The 21282-nt window shown below is 39.0% G+C and overlaps 1 protein-coding gene across 1 annotated transcript in view; it reads left to right on the forward strand.

Moving 5' to 3' along the window:
- MYRFL (myelin regulatory factor like) overlaps window positions 1–21282 on the forward strand; it is a 161409-nt gene that overhangs the window by 53005 nt on the left and 87122 nt on the right. The window contains exons 3-7 of the mRNA XM_012558404.2: window positions 1108–1175; window positions 1274–1544; window positions 2302–2393; window positions 9046–9196; window positions 12850–13045. Of these exons, the coding sequence (XP_012413858.1) occupies window positions 1108–1175; window positions 1274–1544; window positions 2302–2393; window positions 9046–9196; window positions 12850–13045 (778 nt within the window). The remainder of the gene's footprint in view (window positions 1–1107; window positions 1176–1273; window positions 1545–2301; window positions 2394–9045; window positions 9197–12849; window positions 13046–21282) is intronic.

Consider the following 21282-nt stretch of genomic DNA (forward strand, 5'->3'; position numbering starts at 1 on the left):
TCCTATGCCCCCTCCACCATCTCCAGGCAGTCACATTTTTTTTTTCATTCCGCTAATTCAGTCAGCATCTGCCCTGTTTCTATCTGCCACAATGTTACTGAAATTTGATTTGCTGTGGTCTCCTCTTATGTACTCTTTGTCCTTTTGTGTTTATGCTTCTTTGTTTCTTTACTTTCATTTGGATAGACTTTTTGGAGGGAGATAAATGTATGTTCTCTTTTCCCTAATTAATAGGAAGTGAATAAATTACAAAGGACCAATTTAAGGAGAAAACAACATTTTTAGTGAATGATAAAGACAGACTTTTCATTGTATTAGGTTGGAATCTTAGTCAACCAGGAAAAGCAAGAGAGCTTACTTTCAAGCAAGAGAATCAAGTGTGTGAGGGGTGGTGGTACTTGTATATGACTTAGAGTCCCAGCCTTTCTGAGCTATAAGGCACTTGTAGTTCTTTTGGAATAGCAGTTTTCACACTTTATTTGGCGCTTCAATATAGAAAACAGATAAAACTATGACTTTTCCTAGGTATTTAAAATTTTTTTGTAAAACCCCTAAAGCTCTTTTTAAGAGCTTCGGGATTTCCCAGAGCACAGATGGAAAACCACTGCTTTAGTGGTGGCTTTTACATTGCCTTAGCCCAAACAACATGTACAACCATCTCTCTGGTATAAGTGCTTTGAGAATATTAAAAAGCAATAATATTAATTAAAATTTATTGAGCACTCATTATGTTTGGGCATTTCATGCACTATCTCATTTAGTTCTCACAACAATGCTTGCTATAAGGTAGGTGTAATAATTATTCACATTTCATACATGAGCAAACTGAGGCCTGAAAAGGTTAAATACTTGGTCATGGATATGCAACTAGGAAATGGAAGAGTTGGGATTCAAACCCAGCTGGTCTATGTGACTAAAAGTCTACTTACTTAACCACAATATGACACTGGGCATGGTCTGAGGGGCTTTTGGTCTCTGGGGAGCGCCCGATTACCATCACTGTGGGTGTTGGTGCTGTACGTTGAGGACTGCCTCCTGTTTGTGACAAAAAAATATAATGATGGTCTAGATTAAAACAAAGAAGCAACGCATGTCTCTGATCCTCAGGCAACGCCAGCTACCAGATACCCCACCCTATTGTGCATCAGACCCATGCTCTCCTTCACAGATCAAAGGTAAGTGAGATCCACCTTCAGCACATCTTGCACCGTTATTCTTCTTGGACTCTGAGTGGTGAGAAAGAGAGGAGCTTCTCACTTGTGTCTTCCCCCAGGTACATGCTGCCGAACTCTGAGGCCTACAGCTGGGAGGACTCCAGCTACCTTTCTCCGCTCGGCAGCTGCAGCTGCAGCTGCACCTGGAATGGTGCCTTCACAACCGCTGCAGAGCATGTCTGAAATGAGCAACTCTGAACATACCCACAGTGGCTTTCACAACTGCTACCCAAGCACCAATCATCCTGTGACTCCGCTGAACCAATCCGTGTCCTCCCACCTGGGCATGAATTGTTCTTACCATCAGCAGCCTCTGTGCCACAACCCTGGGTAAAGGGCAAACTATTTAGATATGAAAGACCACAGCAGAAAGCCTCAGAGCAGCCAGAGCCCCTGGGCAGTGACAGTTGAGAGAATGAGCAGTGGAAACCTCTCCAGCAGATGGCAGTGTTGAGACACGTATCCGATACGGCAAGCCCTTAACAATGTTCTTGATGTTACATAAGGTTAATTAAAACCCACTAGGTCCACAATCAATGAAAAGTTAAAATGTGAGAAATATACAGAGTCTGGGTGATGGAGGAAGCATTGTTTGTCTACACAGCCTCAGCTAGCTAAACTACTCAAGGGAATTTATGAATGAGCACTCAGTAAAAATCTGTCAATTAAGCATTAACTAAGATTCTTTCCTTCTTTCTTCCCTCCTCTTCTCTTTTCCTCCCTTCCATTCCTCATTCTGGAGCTAGAGAGTGACAAAAAGAGTAAAGGCCATCAAAAGTTGTGATAAAATTTCATGTGAACAAAATTTTCAGGTGTAAAATGTATAGGATATTTTAGGTTTGTATCTTCTCTGTCCCAGTGAGCCCTCTCTCTTTGACAATGTTGTCAGTTTACTTTTCAAGTAGGTGAATCCCAGATCCATTGGTCAGAGGAAAACTAAGCTTCAGGCTATCAAGGTTCAAGGAACCTTAATTAATTGAAATAGACTTAGGAAGGCGGAGAGGAGAGCCCTGGGAAATTAGATAGTATGCAGCACAGAGAGCAAAGATAAGCCTAACCTTCCTTCACTTTGGCTTCTTGATTTTAGGGACTCATTGCCACCAGCCAAGAAGAGGAGGTACACACAGGTGCTGGAAGACTCTGGGGACTGCCAAGTATGGGCCCACCAGTCCAAACCAAGTGAGCAAACCCAGGCCGTGAACCAACTCAGTACCTGCACAGCCTTAGCCGTTAAATCAAGACATTTTAAACTGACCTTTGAGCAGCCCTACAAAATTATTTTCTCTCTCATAGAAGAGCCATGACAGGTTGCAGAAGTTTGTTTCCTCTCTCTTGACATAATGTTTCACCCACAGTCTTAGGTGGGTCATACAGGTGCTCCAGAAAGAGGTGTTGTTCTCTTTCTCTGGGGGAGGTGGAATGCCAGTCCTTTCAGGAGTGTCTCAGGGAGTTGGGCCCCAGACAGGGGCAGATTAACCAGTAAGTACTGTATGCACTGGTTTACAGTAAGCAAGGTACCCACGGGCTTAATTGTGCTTACTTACTAATCTGTAGAGCACAGCCTCACATGGGTTTCACCACGTCACTGACATGTAAGTAAGGACAATTAAGCCCACGTGTACCTTGCTTATTGGGTACTCCATCCCTGGCCCCAGGCAAGATGGACAGCACCTTTAAGAGCTTACTGATGTGCCCGTTGTTTTGTTTGGTGAAATGCTTTTCAACTTTAATGTGCTCATGAATAGCATGAAGATCTTGTTAAAATGCCAATTCGGATTCAGTTAAGTCTCAGGTGGGGTCTCTGAGAGCCTGCGTTCAACAAGCTTGCAGGTGATGCCACGCTACTCCTCTGAACTCTGAGAAGCAAGACTTGAGAGGATGTCGCTAGTAGAGCAGAAAGGTGAAAAGTTGTGCTTTCTTAACCCTCATTTCAAACCAGCAGGTACCAGGAGATCTTTTCAGTCCTGTAAAATTATTCTGGAAGTCTTTCATCAGAATCATCGGATGCCTAAGTGGTCAGATGATTCCTTGTTCTGTCTTATATAACATGTGGCACATCATGTTTTGAGCTTTGAGACTTGATCAAGGTGAGGACGAACTGGTTTTAGGGTAAATGCTATGATACTGGGGGAAAAGATTATATCCCAGATCAATTCTATTGGCCACTTTAAGTGCTCAAAGGTAGGCAGTGTGAACAGTGCCCCAAATTCAGGACACCAAGTCACATTTCTTCTACCCTCATGTGTCAGCTTGGCAGGAAGTCTGAGATTTTCCTCTTGTCCACCCTCACACTGTAGTCCACAAACTGCTGAGGTTTACACTGCCCTGAAAGGAGATGTGTGTGGGGAAAGATGCAATTTAATCGGCACAGGTTGCTGCCTTTGCCTCTCATAGCCACATAGTAAGAGCTGGTCCTCTGAGCCCCACAGAGCCTGCTGGTCCTCTTGGGGATGCCTGGCCTCAACTCCCCCATGGGCTGGGGGAATCCTTCAGTGGATGACTTTCAGTGGATGACAACTTCACCCCTCAGCCAAAACCCACACATCACCATCACCCAGGAATGTTGTGTCAGAATTGCACTGGGCATCCAGGCTTTACTAAGCCTCTTACTACCTCCTTTCCTTTTACATGGATCCACCATGGCCAGCAGTTGCTTTACTTTTCTTTTTCAACCTAGAAACACAAAATGCTAATTAAAGCCCCCTGTCAGTAATATATCTGGCGCCCTGGTGGCCCAGTGGTTAAGTGTTTGGCTGCTAATCAAAAGGTCAGCAGTTCGAATCCACCAGCTACTCCCTGGAAACCCTATGGGACAGTTCTACTTTGTCCTATAGGGTTGCTATGAGTCGGAATCGACTTGACAGCAATGGTTCCCCACCCCACCCCCAAGTAATACAGAGCTCTCCATGCCCCTTCCTATGAAGGTTACCCTAATTTCTTCAGAAATCTCTACAATCACCTGGCAATTTCTTTATGATTCACAAACACAAAAGGCTGAGTAAATTCCTAGCCAGATGAGAAAACCACCTGTTCAGTCTCTTGCAGATGCACCGTCTCACTGAGGTATACCAGGCAAGTCACTCAAACCCTCTCAGAGTGTCCTCATCAAGCTAGATTGCTGTTCAGGTCATCCCAGCCATTGCAGAGCTAGAGCTCCATCCTTTGCTGGCTTTCTTCTTCCTGCTCCCTGAGAAGGCACTGATTTTTCACAATCTCCAGAGAACAGCCATGGAAGAATAACCAAAATGTCCCGTCAGATAGGAAATCCCTAATCCCTTGTTTAAGTCTTATTCGAAAATCACTGAAAAGCTGACTAGAGATAATTGGTTCCAAACAACAGTTCCAGAATGAAAATGAGCAGGTTCCCAGGGAAAAAAAAAAAAAAAAAAAAAAGAAAGACAAAAGGCAGAAACTTGTTACTCCAGTTACTGCATTTTAATCACAGCTTATATTTTTAGCAGAAAGTTTCCTAATAGAGAACTCCAGTTTGATGTTACAGAGGCCAGGGGTTGTCAAAAAGGTCTTGGGAAAATGGCACATTGGTAGAGGAAGGGGGAGCTCATGCCAGTCTTGCAGGCAGGAGTAGGATTGTTGGGTTTTGATAAGAGAAAATATTCTAAATCAATTGGTAAGGCTTTTTTGGTGACATTCTCCTAAGCAGTAGACTTTGGCTAAGGGTTCCAAGATCCTCATTTATATAAGGCTCACAAGGTAAAATTACTAGGTTGGTGTGGGCAGATGTGAAATTTTGCTTAGATAGAAAGCAGCGGGGAGGTAGTTCCTGCTGGCTGGTTCCTGGCCGTACTTGGTCTGAACCCCATATTTAAAAGGGTTCCTAGTCCCACATGGAGTCCCTGGGTGGTGGAAACAGTTAAGGGCTCAACTACTAACCAAAAGATTGGCAGTTTGAACTTACCCAGAGGTGCCTCGGAAGAAAGTCCTGGTGATCTGCTTCCAAAAGGTCTGCTTTGAAAAACCTATGGAGAACAGTTCTACTCTGTAACACATAAGTTGGAATCGACTGCATAGCAACTGGTTTGGCTTTTGGTTCTGGCCCCACATGGTCTGAACTCCAAATAGAAAAGGGTTTTCGAACCCAAGAGGCCTTTTGACACACAGTGAGAAACGAATGGGTTGAATTCACACCATAGGGTCAGAAAAAGTGCCTGTCTCATCTCCCCAGCAATTGGAGACTTTCTAAGCCTTCCTTTTCTCGATTATCAAGTGGGAATCATAATTTCTACTTTATTCATCTCCAAAGTTTTTATAAACTAATGCAGAAGAAAATATTTAAAAGGTAGTCAAATGCAAGCTCTCAGTTTTCTCCAAAAGGTAGAGCTTGAGCAGCTTTCTGCTTTCATACTTCTGCTTCTTTCTGCTGTTAGATCTTCTCAAGAAATGCTCAGTACAGCATGAAAGGAAAAGGAAGGTTTGAATGCCATCTCTTCCACTTAACAGCTGTGACACTGGGCAGGTTACTTCAAGTCTTTGAACCTCAGTTTCCACACTTGTTAAATGAGATTAAGAATCCTTAATTCATAATTACTTTAGAAATTTATTTGGCAGCATCTACTAAAACATGACCCAGAGATTCTACTCCCAGGAACATATGTAACAGAAATGTGTACATATATCTACCAAAAGACATGCACAAGAAAGTCCATAGCAGCATGATTTATAATAACTAAAAAATGGTTAAATAGTGGTATAGTCACACAGTAGAATATAATATAGGAATAAAAATGAATATGCTACTGTCATTTGCAATAATAATGAATGACTTTCATAAACCTAATGTTGGGCAAAAGAAGTCAGCACACAAGAGAACATACCATATGATTTCATCTCTGTAAACTCCTCTAAGGTGTTAAATTTCAGGATAGTGGTTATTCTAGGGCAAGAGGGAACAGTCATTGGAAGGGGTTGGGTGTGAGGGTGTCTTCTGGGGTGCTCAAACCAAAAACCAAACCCACTGTCATCAAATTGATTCCAACTCATGGCGACCCCATATGTTACAGCAGAACTCCTCTGTAGGGTTTTCTTGGCTGTAATGTTTACAAAGACAGATTGCCAGGCCTTTCTTCCACAGCACTTCTGGGTGGGTTTGAATCACTATTGCTTTGGCCACCTATTTCTTGAGCTAGTGGTAGTTACACAGAATTCACTTTATAAAAAAATATCAAACTGTGGTATATTCATGTACTTTTCTTCATGTATATTATACTTCAACTTGAAAAAAAAGGTATATTAAAAAAAGGATCCTTACCTTGCAGGTGATTTAAAGAGTTGATGAGATAAGAGTCTGAGCAGTTCTTGTGGTACAGAAAGTACTCAGTAGTGGTAGTAGTATTATTACTATTAATAATAATATTAAGTTCCAGCATTGGGCTCAAGCTTGTTCCTAGAATTCAGTGTGGGCTTGTGGTCCCAGATTCTAACCCCTGGGGTCTCACAACCTGATAACCAGTACCCAGAAAAGTCCAGCTATGTCACTCTTTTTTGGGGTGCCCCCCCCAATACTCTTGCTGCTGTGATGGGAAAGGGCAGGAAATGCAGTTGTTCTTGAGGACAATGCCCTCTGCCCACTGCTGACCCTCCCCGTCAGCATCTGGAGCCGTGGAGTCAGCCTTTGGCTACTTCCCTGGCACATTGACCTTACTGTCATGCTTGAGCGGGAAAGGGCCTGAGTTAGCTGGTATTCAGTCAGGCATATAGTGTAAGTTATTCCACATCAGGTAGAGTTACCATGGAGGCCAAGAACAGAAATATTTGCCAAGACTTAGGAATAACTGAGTTACAGTTATTCAGTTATACAGATACAGTACATTAATAACAACTAAAGGCGCCATTGTTTAAACTCTTAACTGGTGGCAGACACTGCTCCACATTTTACACAGATAACCTCATGAGTCCCTTCAGCAATCCTGGGAGGTAGTTTTTTGTTACTCCCATTTTGCAAATGGGGAAACTGAAGCTCAGAAAGCTTATATCATTTTCCTGAGGCTGTACAGCCATTAAGTACACAGTTGGGATTCAAACCCAGGTCCATCTGACTCCAAACTCCAAACTCTTGACCCTTCCTTTACGCTCTCTCCATTGCAGGAAAGATGGAAGAACTACTTTCCACCTTTCTCTGAACTTGGCGCCAGCAGAAGAACCATGGAAAGGGCTTTCTTTGTTTTTTTTTTGAAGGGGCAAGGACACGAGGAGCATCTCACATTGTCCACCTCTAGTACTCTACGCTGAGGAAAAAAATGTTTCGAGATTTTTGAAACATCTTTCCAAAAAGGCCTGCTACAAAAAAAAAAAAAAAAAAAAGATATTTTGCTTACATGTTGTTTAATAGTGATGCCCTAAGAAAAATACATTTTCTGTGACATTAGGGATCAAAAGAAAACCCAAAACAGCTCTGTTATTTGCTTTGGGAAGTTCTCAGTGGACATATAAAGAAAGGTTGGATCAATCAAGGAAAGCCCAGCCACTTTTCTCTGCATTTTCTAAGCTGTAGGCTAAGTGCATGCTCCATAGGAGCTAATGTCATATTTCTGCATTGTTGCTTACAGCCTGTACCTGGTCGTGCGAACCTCCACCAGTTCCCTTTCATGTCTAATGTCAGGCATGAGTGATGATACAAGAGTTAAAAGAAAAGGGAAACAGCTAAAGTAGGAATAGAATTTACATAAAAATTACCTGAGTTTGAATTGTACAGCTGGGGAGGCATACTCAAGACAAACAATTATTGCGAGGATTATGCAAAAATGGTAGTTGGTTCATGTGAAATTGTCATTATTTGACCGTTTTTGACCTACAGAAGTGGCAAATTCAGGTGGTTGATGTTACTACTAACAAGATCTTCTCTGTGACTTTATCTTGGTTTTAGCTTCTGAAAGTGCTTTCATTTCTGTTACCTTACGCTGTCTTGTGTAATGTTGCAAGACAGGCAGAACACTTGCTTTTTATTTCTGTTTTGCAGAGGAGGGAAGTAAGACACTAAGTGAATAAATAGCTCATCTAAGTTCAAAAAGTTAGCTGAGCCACCGAGTTGTGGGGCTGCAAGGGGCCTGAAACAAATTAGGATATATTGGATGCAATTCACTAAAACAAAAACAGGAAACAAAATACCTCAGATTACCTTAAGCAAGAGAGAAAAAGGAGGAGGCGGTATTTATTGGCTCCTGTAACCCAAGATCTTAGGGCTAGATCCCAGAACTCAAATCACATCATCAGGACCTGGGTACCTCCATTCTTAGTTCTGCCTTCTGCTGTGCTTTTTCCTCATGGTCCCAAAATGGTGCCAGCGGCTCTTGGGGATGTTTCTTGTAGGTTCAAATCCAATGGAGCAAAGTGAGCATCTTTGAATTGTATTCCTGAAGTCCTGAGGTTCACTCTACTTGGATTTGATTAGGCCAAATGTCCACCCCAGATGCAATTACTGATGCAAGTACTGAATGCTGTACTTTGATTGATCAAGCCTGGGTTACCTACCCTCCTGGAGCTGGGAGTGGACGTCATTGGAACCACACAGACTAGAAGTGAGGAGAAGCTATGCAGGAAATAGGGTAGATAGATAATAGGGGACAAAGTTTCCAACAAATACCCACCAGAGGTCCTTAGAGATGACTGAGCCCAATTATCTTTTGGCAGGTAGGGAAACGAGGCTGGCAGCACACCTCCTGCCTCCCAACACTTGGCACTTTCTAGGTGGTCATTCTGCCTCATTTACGCCTCATTCTCCCTCATACACGGCCTATTCATAAGTTCTATGGATCTGTCTGTGAGTCTAGGAAAGCTGGCCTGACAGAGAGGCTGTAACCCACCTATTTCTTTGCAGTGACAAGTAGGAGTTACAGCAGCGAAGTACAAGACCATGAAAGTGAGGGACAGAGTGCAATGCTCATGGACCAGTGCTCTCCTGCTCTGAAGTGGCAGCCCTACCATATCGGCTCCTGGCACAGCTTATTAAACAGCCATTATGAAAAATTGTAAGTGACTTTTGGAACTCCTCGTAGAGGGCTGGAGATTGAGGTGAGAAGGGCAGTGCTAAATCTCAAGACTAGATCCAAGCATTTGGGCTTTGATGCCAGTCCTGATCAAATGGGATAGCTCAAGGATAGAGTCTCTGTCTTACTCAGTGATGTACATCCTCACTAGTGAATAGTTGGGACATGGGAACCTAGACCTGTATTCTAACTAATCGTAATTTACCCAGTCAGTGATGCAAGGAGAGAGAATCTTTCTGGGCTCACGTGCCCAGTTTAAGCTGAAAGCTGGAAAATGGAGACTTCTCAAACCCTAGCATTTAATTCTATAAATAAAATAATTTACAATTCCATAGGAACATTTTTGAGGACTACATTAAATTGCTAGTCAGTGACCACCCCCCAACATCTATGCTGCAAATTAGTATCCTCAGGCTTATTGTCAACATACCCTGTAGCATCATAGTCAGTGGCTTCTTTGCATAAAAAGACTGATTTCAAATCATACAAGATATCCTTAATCTGGAAAAGTTTCACTCTATTTTTATGACATTATGCTTTTAAGAAATAAATGTCAAATCATACATTAATTAATGCTCTTAAACATCCTTTAAGCTTTCTTTTTGTTAGGATATAATTTACCTATGTAAATCTTCTAGACTTTTCGTTGCTTATGAACATGTTCTTGAAACACAAAAATGTTAATAGTTAAAGAACAGAATTCTCAAGTAATAAATAAATATAATATGAAAAGAGAAGTGTTGGGCTATAAATTTGAAGTTCTTCTTGATATTTTCCTAATTCAAGTATAGCTTTTTTTAAGAGCAAAATTTATCACCAGCACTTTTAAGTTGGATGGACTAGATGAAAGAAATCTTTTCCTTAAAACAAAATCTTGGAAGTTAAATAGATGTTGGGAGTTGGTGTGTTTCAAAGGCGGCAAAAAGAAGCCAATTGGGGATTTTATCATTGAAATGTCACAACTTTGTGTCTTTGCCACTGTGTATAATTTGAAAAACACACACACACACAGAAGGGTCTGTAGGTCTAGGTGGATCGTTCCATGTTCTATCTTAAAAAGAGTGTTAAGCTAAGAAACTTTCATACATATTCACAATGTTTTAATTAAAAATTTCAATGCTTCCCAGCTTCTATGCATATGAATTGATCAAGTTTTTCAGATAAATGTTACCTCTTTTCTTACCTGAGAAGTTTTTTTTTTAAGTTTATTTGAACAGCCTGTGGGGTGGGGGTGGTGGGGAGGAAAGGCGAACATGGTATTAACTCAAAAGTACAAAAGCAGATTTATTTAGAATGTTTGTATTGTTGTTGTTGTGTGCTGTGGAGTCGATTCTGACTCATAGCAACCCTATAGGACAGAGTAGAACTGCCCCCATAAGGTTTCCTAGGCTGTAATCTTTACGGAACAGGCTGCCAGGTCTTTTCTCCTGCAGGGCAGCTGGTGGATTCGAACTGTTGGCCTTTCAGATAACAGCCAAGCACTTAACCATTGTGCCACCACAGCTCCTTCTAGAATGTTTAGCCATACATAATTCACTTTTCCTAAACTAAAAAGAAAGGCGTATTCATCTGGATTAGAATTTCTGCCTTCCTGATTTCACTACTCATATAAGTGAAACAGAAAATCACTTGTCAAGAGACAATTATGATAATGACGGTTGATTTGTTACAAAAATATTGTGTCTCCACCTAAAAGCAATAAATTTAGGGGATCAAAAATTTCTCAAATCTTTTTCCCCGAATGATTTTTAAAACTTTGTTATGAAACAGCTTAAAAGTGTTGAGTTGACTTTATGCTGAAACCAGAATTGCCATTCTTAGATAAATGGAATAGATTTCTATAACCAGGGATTGGTATGTAAGGTTCAGAATAATCTTCAACTGTAGAATGCTTGTTGTTTCATTCAATTTCTGCTTGTAATCCAGCTGTCCTTAAGGTTCCGGCTAGTGCTCATACCTGAGTTGTAAATCTTACCTTCTTCCTTCAGCATTTTTGACAGAGAAACATGCAACGTCACAAAAGGATATGTCCTTTTTTTCTCAACCAAGACAGTGTTTATTACCCTCTGTAATAAAATCTATACAATTCAATCCATCTAGCCTTTAAATGAGCAAATTAGCAGATTAATTCTGGAAACATGAGTCAGTATAAAGTTCCCAGATGGCATAAGGCATGTTGTCTTTATCAAATCCTTCATTTAATGGATTTTCCTTTTTCTGCTGGTGGGCACTATGATTGTAGAGCATTTGACTGATCATCTACTTGAGGAAATCAATAACCTAGTAACTTGATCCATTGGGAAGGTGCTTAACTTATAAAGAACATGAACACTCTTCCCAGGAGACCCATTAATGTTTTTGTCTCTGAATTAGAGGAAAATTAAGCAACTCTATTGTTCATCATAAAGGCAGCCATCCAAATTGAGATCCCAGGATGCAAAGAGTCACACAATGGTAGAGATTTAGCACAAGTATGAGTATTGCCCTCTTCTGCTTGTGCTAAATCTGGCAAGGAGCTTCTTTCCTAAGGAAGAACCCATACATAGGAACCTTGATAAATTAAAATCACTTTCCATACCTATAACATGCATGGGAAATATCAAAGAAATTTTCAACTTTTCCATTCTCTTCTCTACTTAATAACAGTGTTGGGCATTTAATATATTTTAATTAACATTTTAATAGTATTTAATTAGGCATGTGATGCACAACATGCTGTTATTGAAAATGATTCAACAGTACAAATGAAGCAAAAGTCTGGTTAGTCACCCCATCACCATCTCATTCCTTTCTACAAGAAATAACCACCATAGTAGGTTTCCAGTGTTCCTAATGGATTAAACCAAAACCTGTTGATTCCAACTCATAGCGACTCTACAGGACAGAGTAGAACTGCCCCTTAGGGTTTCCAAAGAGTGGCTGATGGATTCGAATTGCCAAATTTTTGGTTAGCAGCCAAACTCTTAACCACAACACCACCAGGGCTCCACTAACGGATTGGGAAGATAAAAAAGAAATGACCGTACTCTAGTGAAAAAAGTTTTTAATAAGTAGTATGACTGGCTACGGTTAATCTTATCTGCTTTAAAGCTGTTCGTGGTAATGCTACCCAGTCTAGTTTTTCATATGCTCACCTAAATATCCATTCATCTGAGTGATTATTCTTATTATTAACATTATTAATAATTATTATTATTGAGTGGGGTGTTAGTGATGAGATGTAGAGGTTTATTTTTTTAAAGGAGGAACGAGAATAATTCTGTTCCAGATATTTCCCAAATTTGAGTAATACAGTGACTTTTCAACCTCTAGCCTACATCTTTCTATTATATTATGACATCAAATTAAAAGCCTAGAAAGCACAAAGGGGAAAAGCAGTGTGAGAAAACAATGCTTCCGTTTGGCAAGAATTGCACTTCTCCCCTGTGAGAAGATAAAAAACCAGAGACAGCTGTGTTTTGAAATACCATTTTCATTTCCTCAGTAAAAACTCAAGAAATTGATAGATTAAATATAGCAAAAGGTACTTTCTACAATATATTTTTCTTGAAATGTTTATGCAATTGATATGGTTAATGAAAGAAAATGTGTAGAAAATATATGTACAACTGGCTTCTTTATTCCTCTTCTCATAGACCTGATGTAGGCTATCAAGTCATCACCGACAAAGGATTTAATTTTTCACCAGCAGATGAAGCTTTTGTTTGCCAAAAGAAGAACCACTTTCAGATATCTGTCCATATCCAAATTTGGGGAAGTCCAAAATTTATCAAAACCCAAATGGGCCTAAAGCCAATAGAAATGTTTTACTTGAAAGCTTTTGGAGTTAAGGTAAGTCTTTTATTTAGTTCAATTTCATTCAGCCAGTATTTATGACGTGTTCCAGTTATCTATTACTGTATAGTGACTTAAAACAATAGCAATCATTTATTTGGCTCACAAATCTGCAATTTGGTCAGAACTCGGCCCGTGACAGCTCACTTATGCTCATGAGGCATCAGCTGGGGCAGCTCAAATAGGGCTGGATCCACTTCCAATATGGCTCACTCCGATGGCAGCAAGTTTGTGTTGGCTGTTGGCTAGAGCAGGGCTGTAGCTGTGGATCTTGGTTCCTCTCTATGTGGACCTCTCTGTAGGATAGCTTGTGCTTCCTCATAGCATGGTGGATGGTTCTAAGAAAAAGCGTTTCATGACACAGAATGTGGAAGCTGCCAATTTTGTAAGCCTGGGCTCAGAAGCTGCCACAGTATCTCTTGAGTCACAGAAACACCCAGATTCAAGAGAAGGGAATGTAGATCCCACCTCTCCATGAGAGGAGAGTCAAAGAAATTTGAGGTCATCTTTAATCCACCGCATTATTGTTAGTTGCCATCAAATCTACTCCAACTCATGGTGACCTTAGGTATAACATAACTAAATGTTGCCTGATCCTGCACCATTTTCATGATCTTTGATATGTTTTAGCTCATTGTTGTGTCTGTTATGTCTATCTATCTCATTGAGGGTTTCCCTCATTTTTGCTGACCCTCTACTTTACCAGACATGATGTCCTTTTCTAGGGATTGGTCTTTGAGACTTACTAAAAATTATAGTTTAATATCTTTGAATATACTACATTTTTGTTATTAATATTATGCCTTGCATATTAATGACTTTTCTGTATATGCATGTTCCTGTCTAAGTATTTACTGTGCTTAGATGATGCTACTTGTATTTGGGACAACTTTATAAATAAAAATGGATATTTCTTGATTCAAATGAAAATTTTTCCATAGGAAGAGGTCAGTGATTATCAGGGACTTTAAAGTATTGGATAATGATGTTGAACTAGTAGCCAAGACTTTCCTGAGTTTTGATAACTCTGTAAATATTAGTGTGATTACAAGTCCTCTCTTCCTAAAACATTTCTAACTCATTTCCAACCATCTCATAAAAATGAATTACGTTTCAGACACATACTTTTCAGGTGGCAATGGTGAGAGGGAGGCAGCAAAGTATAATGATTTCTTTACCTTATAGCTGGCAGGCTTTTCACTTTCTAGACGTGGTTTTGCACTAACCAGAAATGTGATTCTGAGAAAATCCTTTAACTTCTCTTGGCCTTAGTTTTCTTATCTGTAAAATGAAAGTATAAAGCCATGTAATCTCTAAGGTCCCATTTCAGCTCTAACATGCTGTCATTTTTATTCTTTCCAAGAGAATGTTATTGTTATAGTTGAGCAGAATGGCAGCATTCATTCAACAAATGGGTATTGAGCATATATCAAGTGTCACACACTGTATCAGAAACTCAACAACCAGTAGGTGAACCGGGTAAAGGAAGTGGCACAAAGGTGGACAAAGTGTTGTTGCATTTCCTGGTTCCCCTTGCTGACTGAGGCCCGAGGAAGACCTGGGGAGTGTCACTTTCATCTGTGTCCTCCCATATGACACATAAAAGCCAACGTTAGATGGCAACACCCATTTCAGGGCTATTCCTCCATTGACTCTATCTTGCTATCCCATGCTTGCCTTTAACTTTTGGTTCCTGAGTACCATGCTACTGACTACAAATACATAAACATATTGAAACTGTATGTAAATTCATGTTTGGGTGCATAGATGTGTTTTCTTTCTTTTTTAGTTATGCATTTTTTATTGAGATATAATTCATATACCATAAATTCACCCTTTTAAAGTGTGCAATTCAGTGGCTTTTAGTATATTCACAAAATGTGCAACCATCACTACTATCTAATTTAGAACATTTTCATCACTCCAAGAAGAAGTCCTATACCCATTAGTGGACAGTAACATTATACAATTCATCCAAGATAGTAAATGATAGAGCTGGATTTAGAACACAGGTAGTATGATTCATGAGCAGGCAACAGGTGTTTATTAAATGACTGCCTCATATCCAGCTCCTCTGGGAGAGCAGCACCTATTATCTGCATATTTTATTCAGATAGTTAACCTGGGTTAAGCCCTAAGTCTCCTAAAATGGGGTTTGGCTATTGTACTTGTCAGCTACTCTTGCTCCAAACTGAGTTCTTAAACAAGACAAAAATAAAAACAAGCATAAACAACAACAACAAAATATATTTTATGCTTATGGAAGTAATATGAGTCCATTGTGAAAATTTTGGAACATAATAGAAAAATATGAAGAAGATACAAAATTCTTCTTTGGAATTCGTATTTGAAATCCTACTGACTTCACCATTTAGTCCAATTTTTCCTGACTTTTTTTCTGTTATTAAAATTAATTGCCAATTGGTAATATTATATTGTGAAAATAACTTTATAGTATATTATTAAAGACTATTGAAGTATTATTTACATTAAAGTATTACTTACAAAGGTAATACAGTTTTCCTTTACATGGATGTATCATATTAATTCCTGATTTATTGGAAATTTTATTTATTTCCAATTTTTTATTGTAATTAATAACCCTGCAGTGAAGATCTGTGTATACCCATCTTTGCATAAGGATAAGTTCTGGAATGGGAATTTGAACATCAAAGATATGAACATTATTAAAGTTTTTTTTTTTTAATTGTACTTTAGATGAGGGTTTACAGAGCAAATTAGTTTCTCATTAAACAATTAATACACATACTGTTTTGTGACATTGGTTGCCAACCCCACGACATGTCAACACTCTCCCTTTCTTTTTTTCTTTGGTTTTAATGAAGAGAAGTTTATTTCCTCACAATCAAAGTAGGCTAAAAGTCCAAATTCAGGGTGTCAGCTCCAGGGGAAGGCTTTTTCTCTCCGTCGGCCTTCTTCTCTCTGTCGGCCTTCTTCTCTTCAGTGTTCACCCGGATTAGGAGCTTCTCGGCGCAGGGACCCCAGTCCAAAGGACGCGCTCTGCTCCCGGCACTGCTTTCTTGATGGTATGAGGTCTCCATTCTCCCTTTCTTGACCCTGGGTTCCCTGTTACCAGCTTTCCTGTCCCCTCCTGCCTTCTAGTCCTTGCCCCTGAGCTGGTGTGCCCATTTAGTTTCATTTTGTTTTATGGGCCAGTCTAATCTTTAGCTGAAAGGTGAACCTCAGGAGTGACTGAACTTTATTAAAGATCTTGATGTATGTTGCCCAGTTGCTTTCCAGAAAGATTGTCACAATGTGAGCACCCATAGGCTGTGAATGACAGGGTTGGTCTCACCAAGCCTTTGCCACTATTTACTGAATAACAAGAAGACATTTTAGCAATTACTGAATAAACGTGATTTCCTATATGCTATTTATTTATTTAGTTTGTTGCTTTAAAACTTTTTTTTTTTATTAGAATGTAAGCTCTACAAGGGCAGGGATTTTTTGGATTTTGTTAACTTCTTTAACGCCTAGAGCAGTGTCTACTGGATAGTAGGTACTCAATAAGTATTTATAGAATGAATGAATGCATGCATACATGCTTTGAGCTGCCTTGCTCCTGATGTTTTTTTTTTTAATTTTATTGTGCTTTAGGTGAAAGTTTACAGAGCAAATTAATTTCTCATTCAAAAGTATATACACAAATTATTTCATGACATTGTTTGCAATCCCTGCATGTGTCAGCACTCTCTCCGTTTCCAGCCTGGGTTCCCCGTTTCCATTTGTCCAGTTTTCCTGTCCTTTCCTGCCTTCTTGTCTTTGCTTTTGAGCAAGTGTTGTCCATTTGGTCTCACATACGAGATTGAACTAAGAAGTACACACCTCATGTGTGTTATTGTTTGTTTTATAGGCATGTCTAATCTTTGGCTGAAAGGTGAACTTTGGGAATGGTTTTAGTTCTGAGTTAGCAGGGTGTCCAGGGGCCATAGTCTTGGGGGTTCCTCCAGTCTCTGTCAGACCAGTAAGTCTGGTCTTTTTTGTGAATTTGAATTTTGTTCTACATTTTTCTTCCATTCTGTCTGGGACCCTCTATTGTGACCCCTGTCAGAGCTGTCAGTGGTGGTAGCCGGACATCATCTAGTTCTTCTGGGCTCAGTCTGGTGGAGGCTGTGGTTCACGTGGTCCATTAGTCCTTTGGATTAATATTTTCCTTGTATCTTTGTTTTTCTTCATTCTTCTTTGCTCTGGACAGGATGGGACCAATAGATGTATCTTAGATGGCCTCTTGCAAGCTAGACCCCAGATGCTACTCATCAAAGTAGGATATAGAACATTTGCTTTATGAAATATGTTATGCCAATTGACCTAGATGTCTCCTGAGACCATGGTCCCCAGCTCTCAGCACCAGTAACTCAGTCCTTCAAGGTGTTTGAATGTGTCTAGGTGCTTCTATGACTGTGCCCCTTTGTGCTCTATTATATATATAAATATACCAACTGTAAATACAAATATGTATGTAAAAATATCCACAGCCTAACCTATATATGTATGTAGGTATACTCCTGTACACCCTCCTTTCCCTATTCAGCATTCATATCTGCCTGTATATCTGCTTGTAAGTTATTATTTGTTTTTACTGTTGTTGTAGGGTTGTATATGCTTTAGTATTTACTGTGGTTGCCTCTTTGTGTGTGTGTGTGTTCCTCTAAGTGTCTTCCTTTGCCTTGGTCAACTTGTGCTGACTTCCTCTGTATTGTGTATTGTCTTTTCCTTTACCAAATTTGACACTTACTATCTAGTAAGCAGTTTTCCCTCCTCAACCCTCCCCTCCCTCGTAACCATCAAAGATTGTTTCTTTCTGCGTGTAAACCTTTTCTTGAGTTTTTTATAATAGTAGTATCATACAGTATTTGTCTTTTTTGCGATTGACTTATTTCACTCAGCATAATGCCCTCCAGATTCATCTATGTTCTGAGATGTTTTGCAGATTCATCATTGTTCTTTGTCGTTGCATAGTATTCCACTGTGTGTAGGTACCATAATTTGTTTATCCATTCATCTGTTGATGGGCACTTAGGTTATTTCCATCTTTTTGCTATTGTGAATAATGCTGCAATGAACATGGGTGTGCATATGTCTATTTGTGTCATGGCTCTTATTTCTCTAGGATATATTCTTAGGATGGGGATTGCTGGATCATATGGTATTTCTATTTCTAGCTTATCGAGGAAATGCCGTATCATTTTCCATAATGGTTATGCCATTTTAGATTCCAACTAGCAGTGTATGAGAGTTCCAATCTCCCCACAATCTTGCCAGAATTTATTTTTTTCTGAATTTTTGATTGGTGCCGTTCTTGAGGGGTGAGATTGTATCCCATTGTAGTTTTGATTTGCATCTCTCCAATGACTAATGATTGAATGCATCTTTTTATATATTTGTTGGCTGACTGAATGTCCTCTTTGGTGAAGTGTCTATTCATGTCCTTTGCCCATTTTGTGATTGGGTTTTTTGTCTTTTTTATTTTTGAGTTGTTGAAGTTTTCTGTATATTTTTGAGATTAAACCTTTATCAGATATGTTGTTGCCAAAGATGGTTTCCCTGTCTGTAGGTTCTCTTTTTACTCTCTTGGAAAAGCCTTTGATGAGCATAAGTATTTAATTTTTAGGAGGTTCCAGTTATCTAGTTTATCTTCTGGAGTTTGTACATTTTTAGTTATGCCTGATATTCTATTTATGCCATAAATTAGGGCCCCTAGTGTTGTCGCTATGTTTTCTTTCATGAACTTTATAGTTTTAGGTTTTACATTTAGGCCTTTGACCCATTTTGAGTTAGTTTTTGTGTATGGGGTGAGGTAAGGATCCTGTTTCATTTTTCTGCAAATGGATATCCTGTTTTGCCAGCACCATTTGTTGAAGAGACTATCTCTTCCCCATTTAATGGACTTCAACCCTTTGTCAAAGATCAGGTGTCCATAGGTGGATAGATTTATTTCTGGGTTCTCTATTCTGTTTCATTATTCTGTGTGTCTGTTGTTGTACCAGTACCAGGCTATTTTGACTAGCTGTATAGTAGGTTCTGAGATTGGGTAGTATGAGGCCTCCTACTTTGTTCTTCTTTTTCAGCAATGCTTTACCTATCTGGGGGCTCTTTCCTTTCCATATAAAGTTGGTGATTAGTTTTTCTATCTTGTTAAAGAATGTTGTTGGAATTTGGATTGAGATTGTATAGTAGCTATAGATTGATTTGGGTAATATTGACATTTTCACAATGTTAAGTTTTCCTATCCATGAAGAAGTTATGTTTTTCCATTTATGAAGGTCTCTTTTGGTTTCTTGCAATAGTGTTTTGTAGGGTTTTTTTTTTTTTTTTGTATAAATATTTTATGTCCCTAATTAGGTTTATTCCCAAGTATTTTATCTTTTGAGGGGCTATTGTAAGTGGTATTGTTTTCCTAAGTTCCGTTTTGGAGTTCTCTTTGTTAGTGTAGAGGAGTCTAACTGATTTTTGTATGTTGATCTTGTAGCCTGCCACTTTGCTGAATCCTTCTATTAGTTCCAGTAGCTTTCTTGTGGATTCTCTGGGATTTTCCATGCATAGGATCATACTGCCTTCAAGTAGTGATAGTTTTACTTCTTCCTTACCAATTTGGATGCCCTTTATTTCTCTTTCTTGTCTTATTGCTCTAGCTAGGACAAACAGCACAATGTTGAATAAGAATAATGATAAAGGGCATTCTTGTCTGGTTCCTGTTCTCAGAGGGAATGCTTTCAGTCTCTATCCATTGAGAATAATGTTGGCTGTTGGTTTTCTGTATATGCCATTAATTATGTTGAGGAATTTCCCTTCTATTCCTATTTTGGTGAGAGTTTTTATGAGGAATGGGTGTTGGACTTTATCACTTGCCTTTTCGGCATTGAGATGATCATGTAATTCTTTTCCTTTGTTTTATTTATGTAGTGGATTACGTTGATTGCATTTTCTAATATTGAATCATCGTTGCATACCTGATATGAATCCCATTTGGTCATGATGTATTATTTTTTTGATATGTTGTTGGATTCTATTGGCTAGAATTTTGTTGAGAATGTTTGTGTCAATATTCATGAGGGATACTGGTCTATAATTTTCTTTTTTAGTGGTGTGCTGGCTTTGATATCAGGGTTATGCTGATTCATAGAATGAATTAAGGATTATTCCTTCCTTTTCTATATTCTGGAATACTTTGTGTAGTATTGGTGTCAACTCTTCTCTGAATGTTTGGTAGAATTCGCCAGTGAAACCATCTGGACATTTTTTGTTGGTAGTTCCTTTTTATGACCTGTTCAATTTATTCTTTTGTTATGGGTCTGTTCAGATTTTCTACCTCAGTTTGTGTTAGTTTAAGTAGGTAATGTGTTACTAGGAATTTGTCCATTTCCTCTAGATTTTCAAATTCGTTGGAATATAATTTTTTGTAGTATTATGTTATGATCCTTTTTACTTCAATTGGTTCTGTTGTGATGTCACCCATCCCATTTCTTATTTGGGTTATTTGCATCTTCTCCTTTTTTTCTTTTGTCAATTTGGTGAGTGGTTTATCGATTTTATTGATCCTTTCCAAGAATCAGCTTCTAGTCTCGTTGATTGTTTCAGTTGTTTTTCTGTTTCATTTATTTCTGCTCTAATCTTTATTGTTTCTTTTCTTCTGGCGGCTATGGGTTTCTTTTGCTGCTCTTTTTCTATTTGTTCGAATTGTATGGTTAAAGTATTGATTTTGGTCCTTCTTTTTTGATGTCCACATTTATTGCTATAAATTGGTCTCTTAGCACTGTTTTTGCTGTGTTCCAAAGCTTTTGGTATGTAGTATTTTCATTCTCATTTGAATCTAGGAATTTTTAAATTTCATTTTTAATTACTTCTATTACCCAGAGGTTTTTAAGCATGGTGTTGTTCAGTTTCCAAGTATTTGATTTTTTTCTTCGTTCTTCCTGTGATTGATTTCTAGCTTTATAGCACTGTGATCTGAGAAGATGCTTTGTATTATTTTGATATTTTTGAATTTTTTGAGGCTTGCTTTGTGGCCTAAAATATGGTCTGTTCTAGGGAATGATCCATGTGCACTGAAAAAGAACGTACTGTACTGCTGTTGGGTGGAGAGCTTTGTATATGTCTATGAGGTCAAGTTGATTGATTGTGTTATTTAGATCTTCTGTATCATTGTTGAGCTTCTTTCTAGTTCTGTCCATCATTGAAAGTGGTATGTTAAATTTTCCTACTATTATTGCAGA

This window comes from Trichechus manatus, unplaced genomic scaffold, assembly GCF_000243295.1.
Source record: "Trichechus manatus latirostris isolate Lorelei unplaced genomic scaffold, TriManLat1.0 scaffold00164, whole genome shotgun sequence".
NCBI lineage: Eukaryota > Metazoa > Chordata > Mammalia > Sirenia > Trichechidae > Trichechus > Trichechus manatus.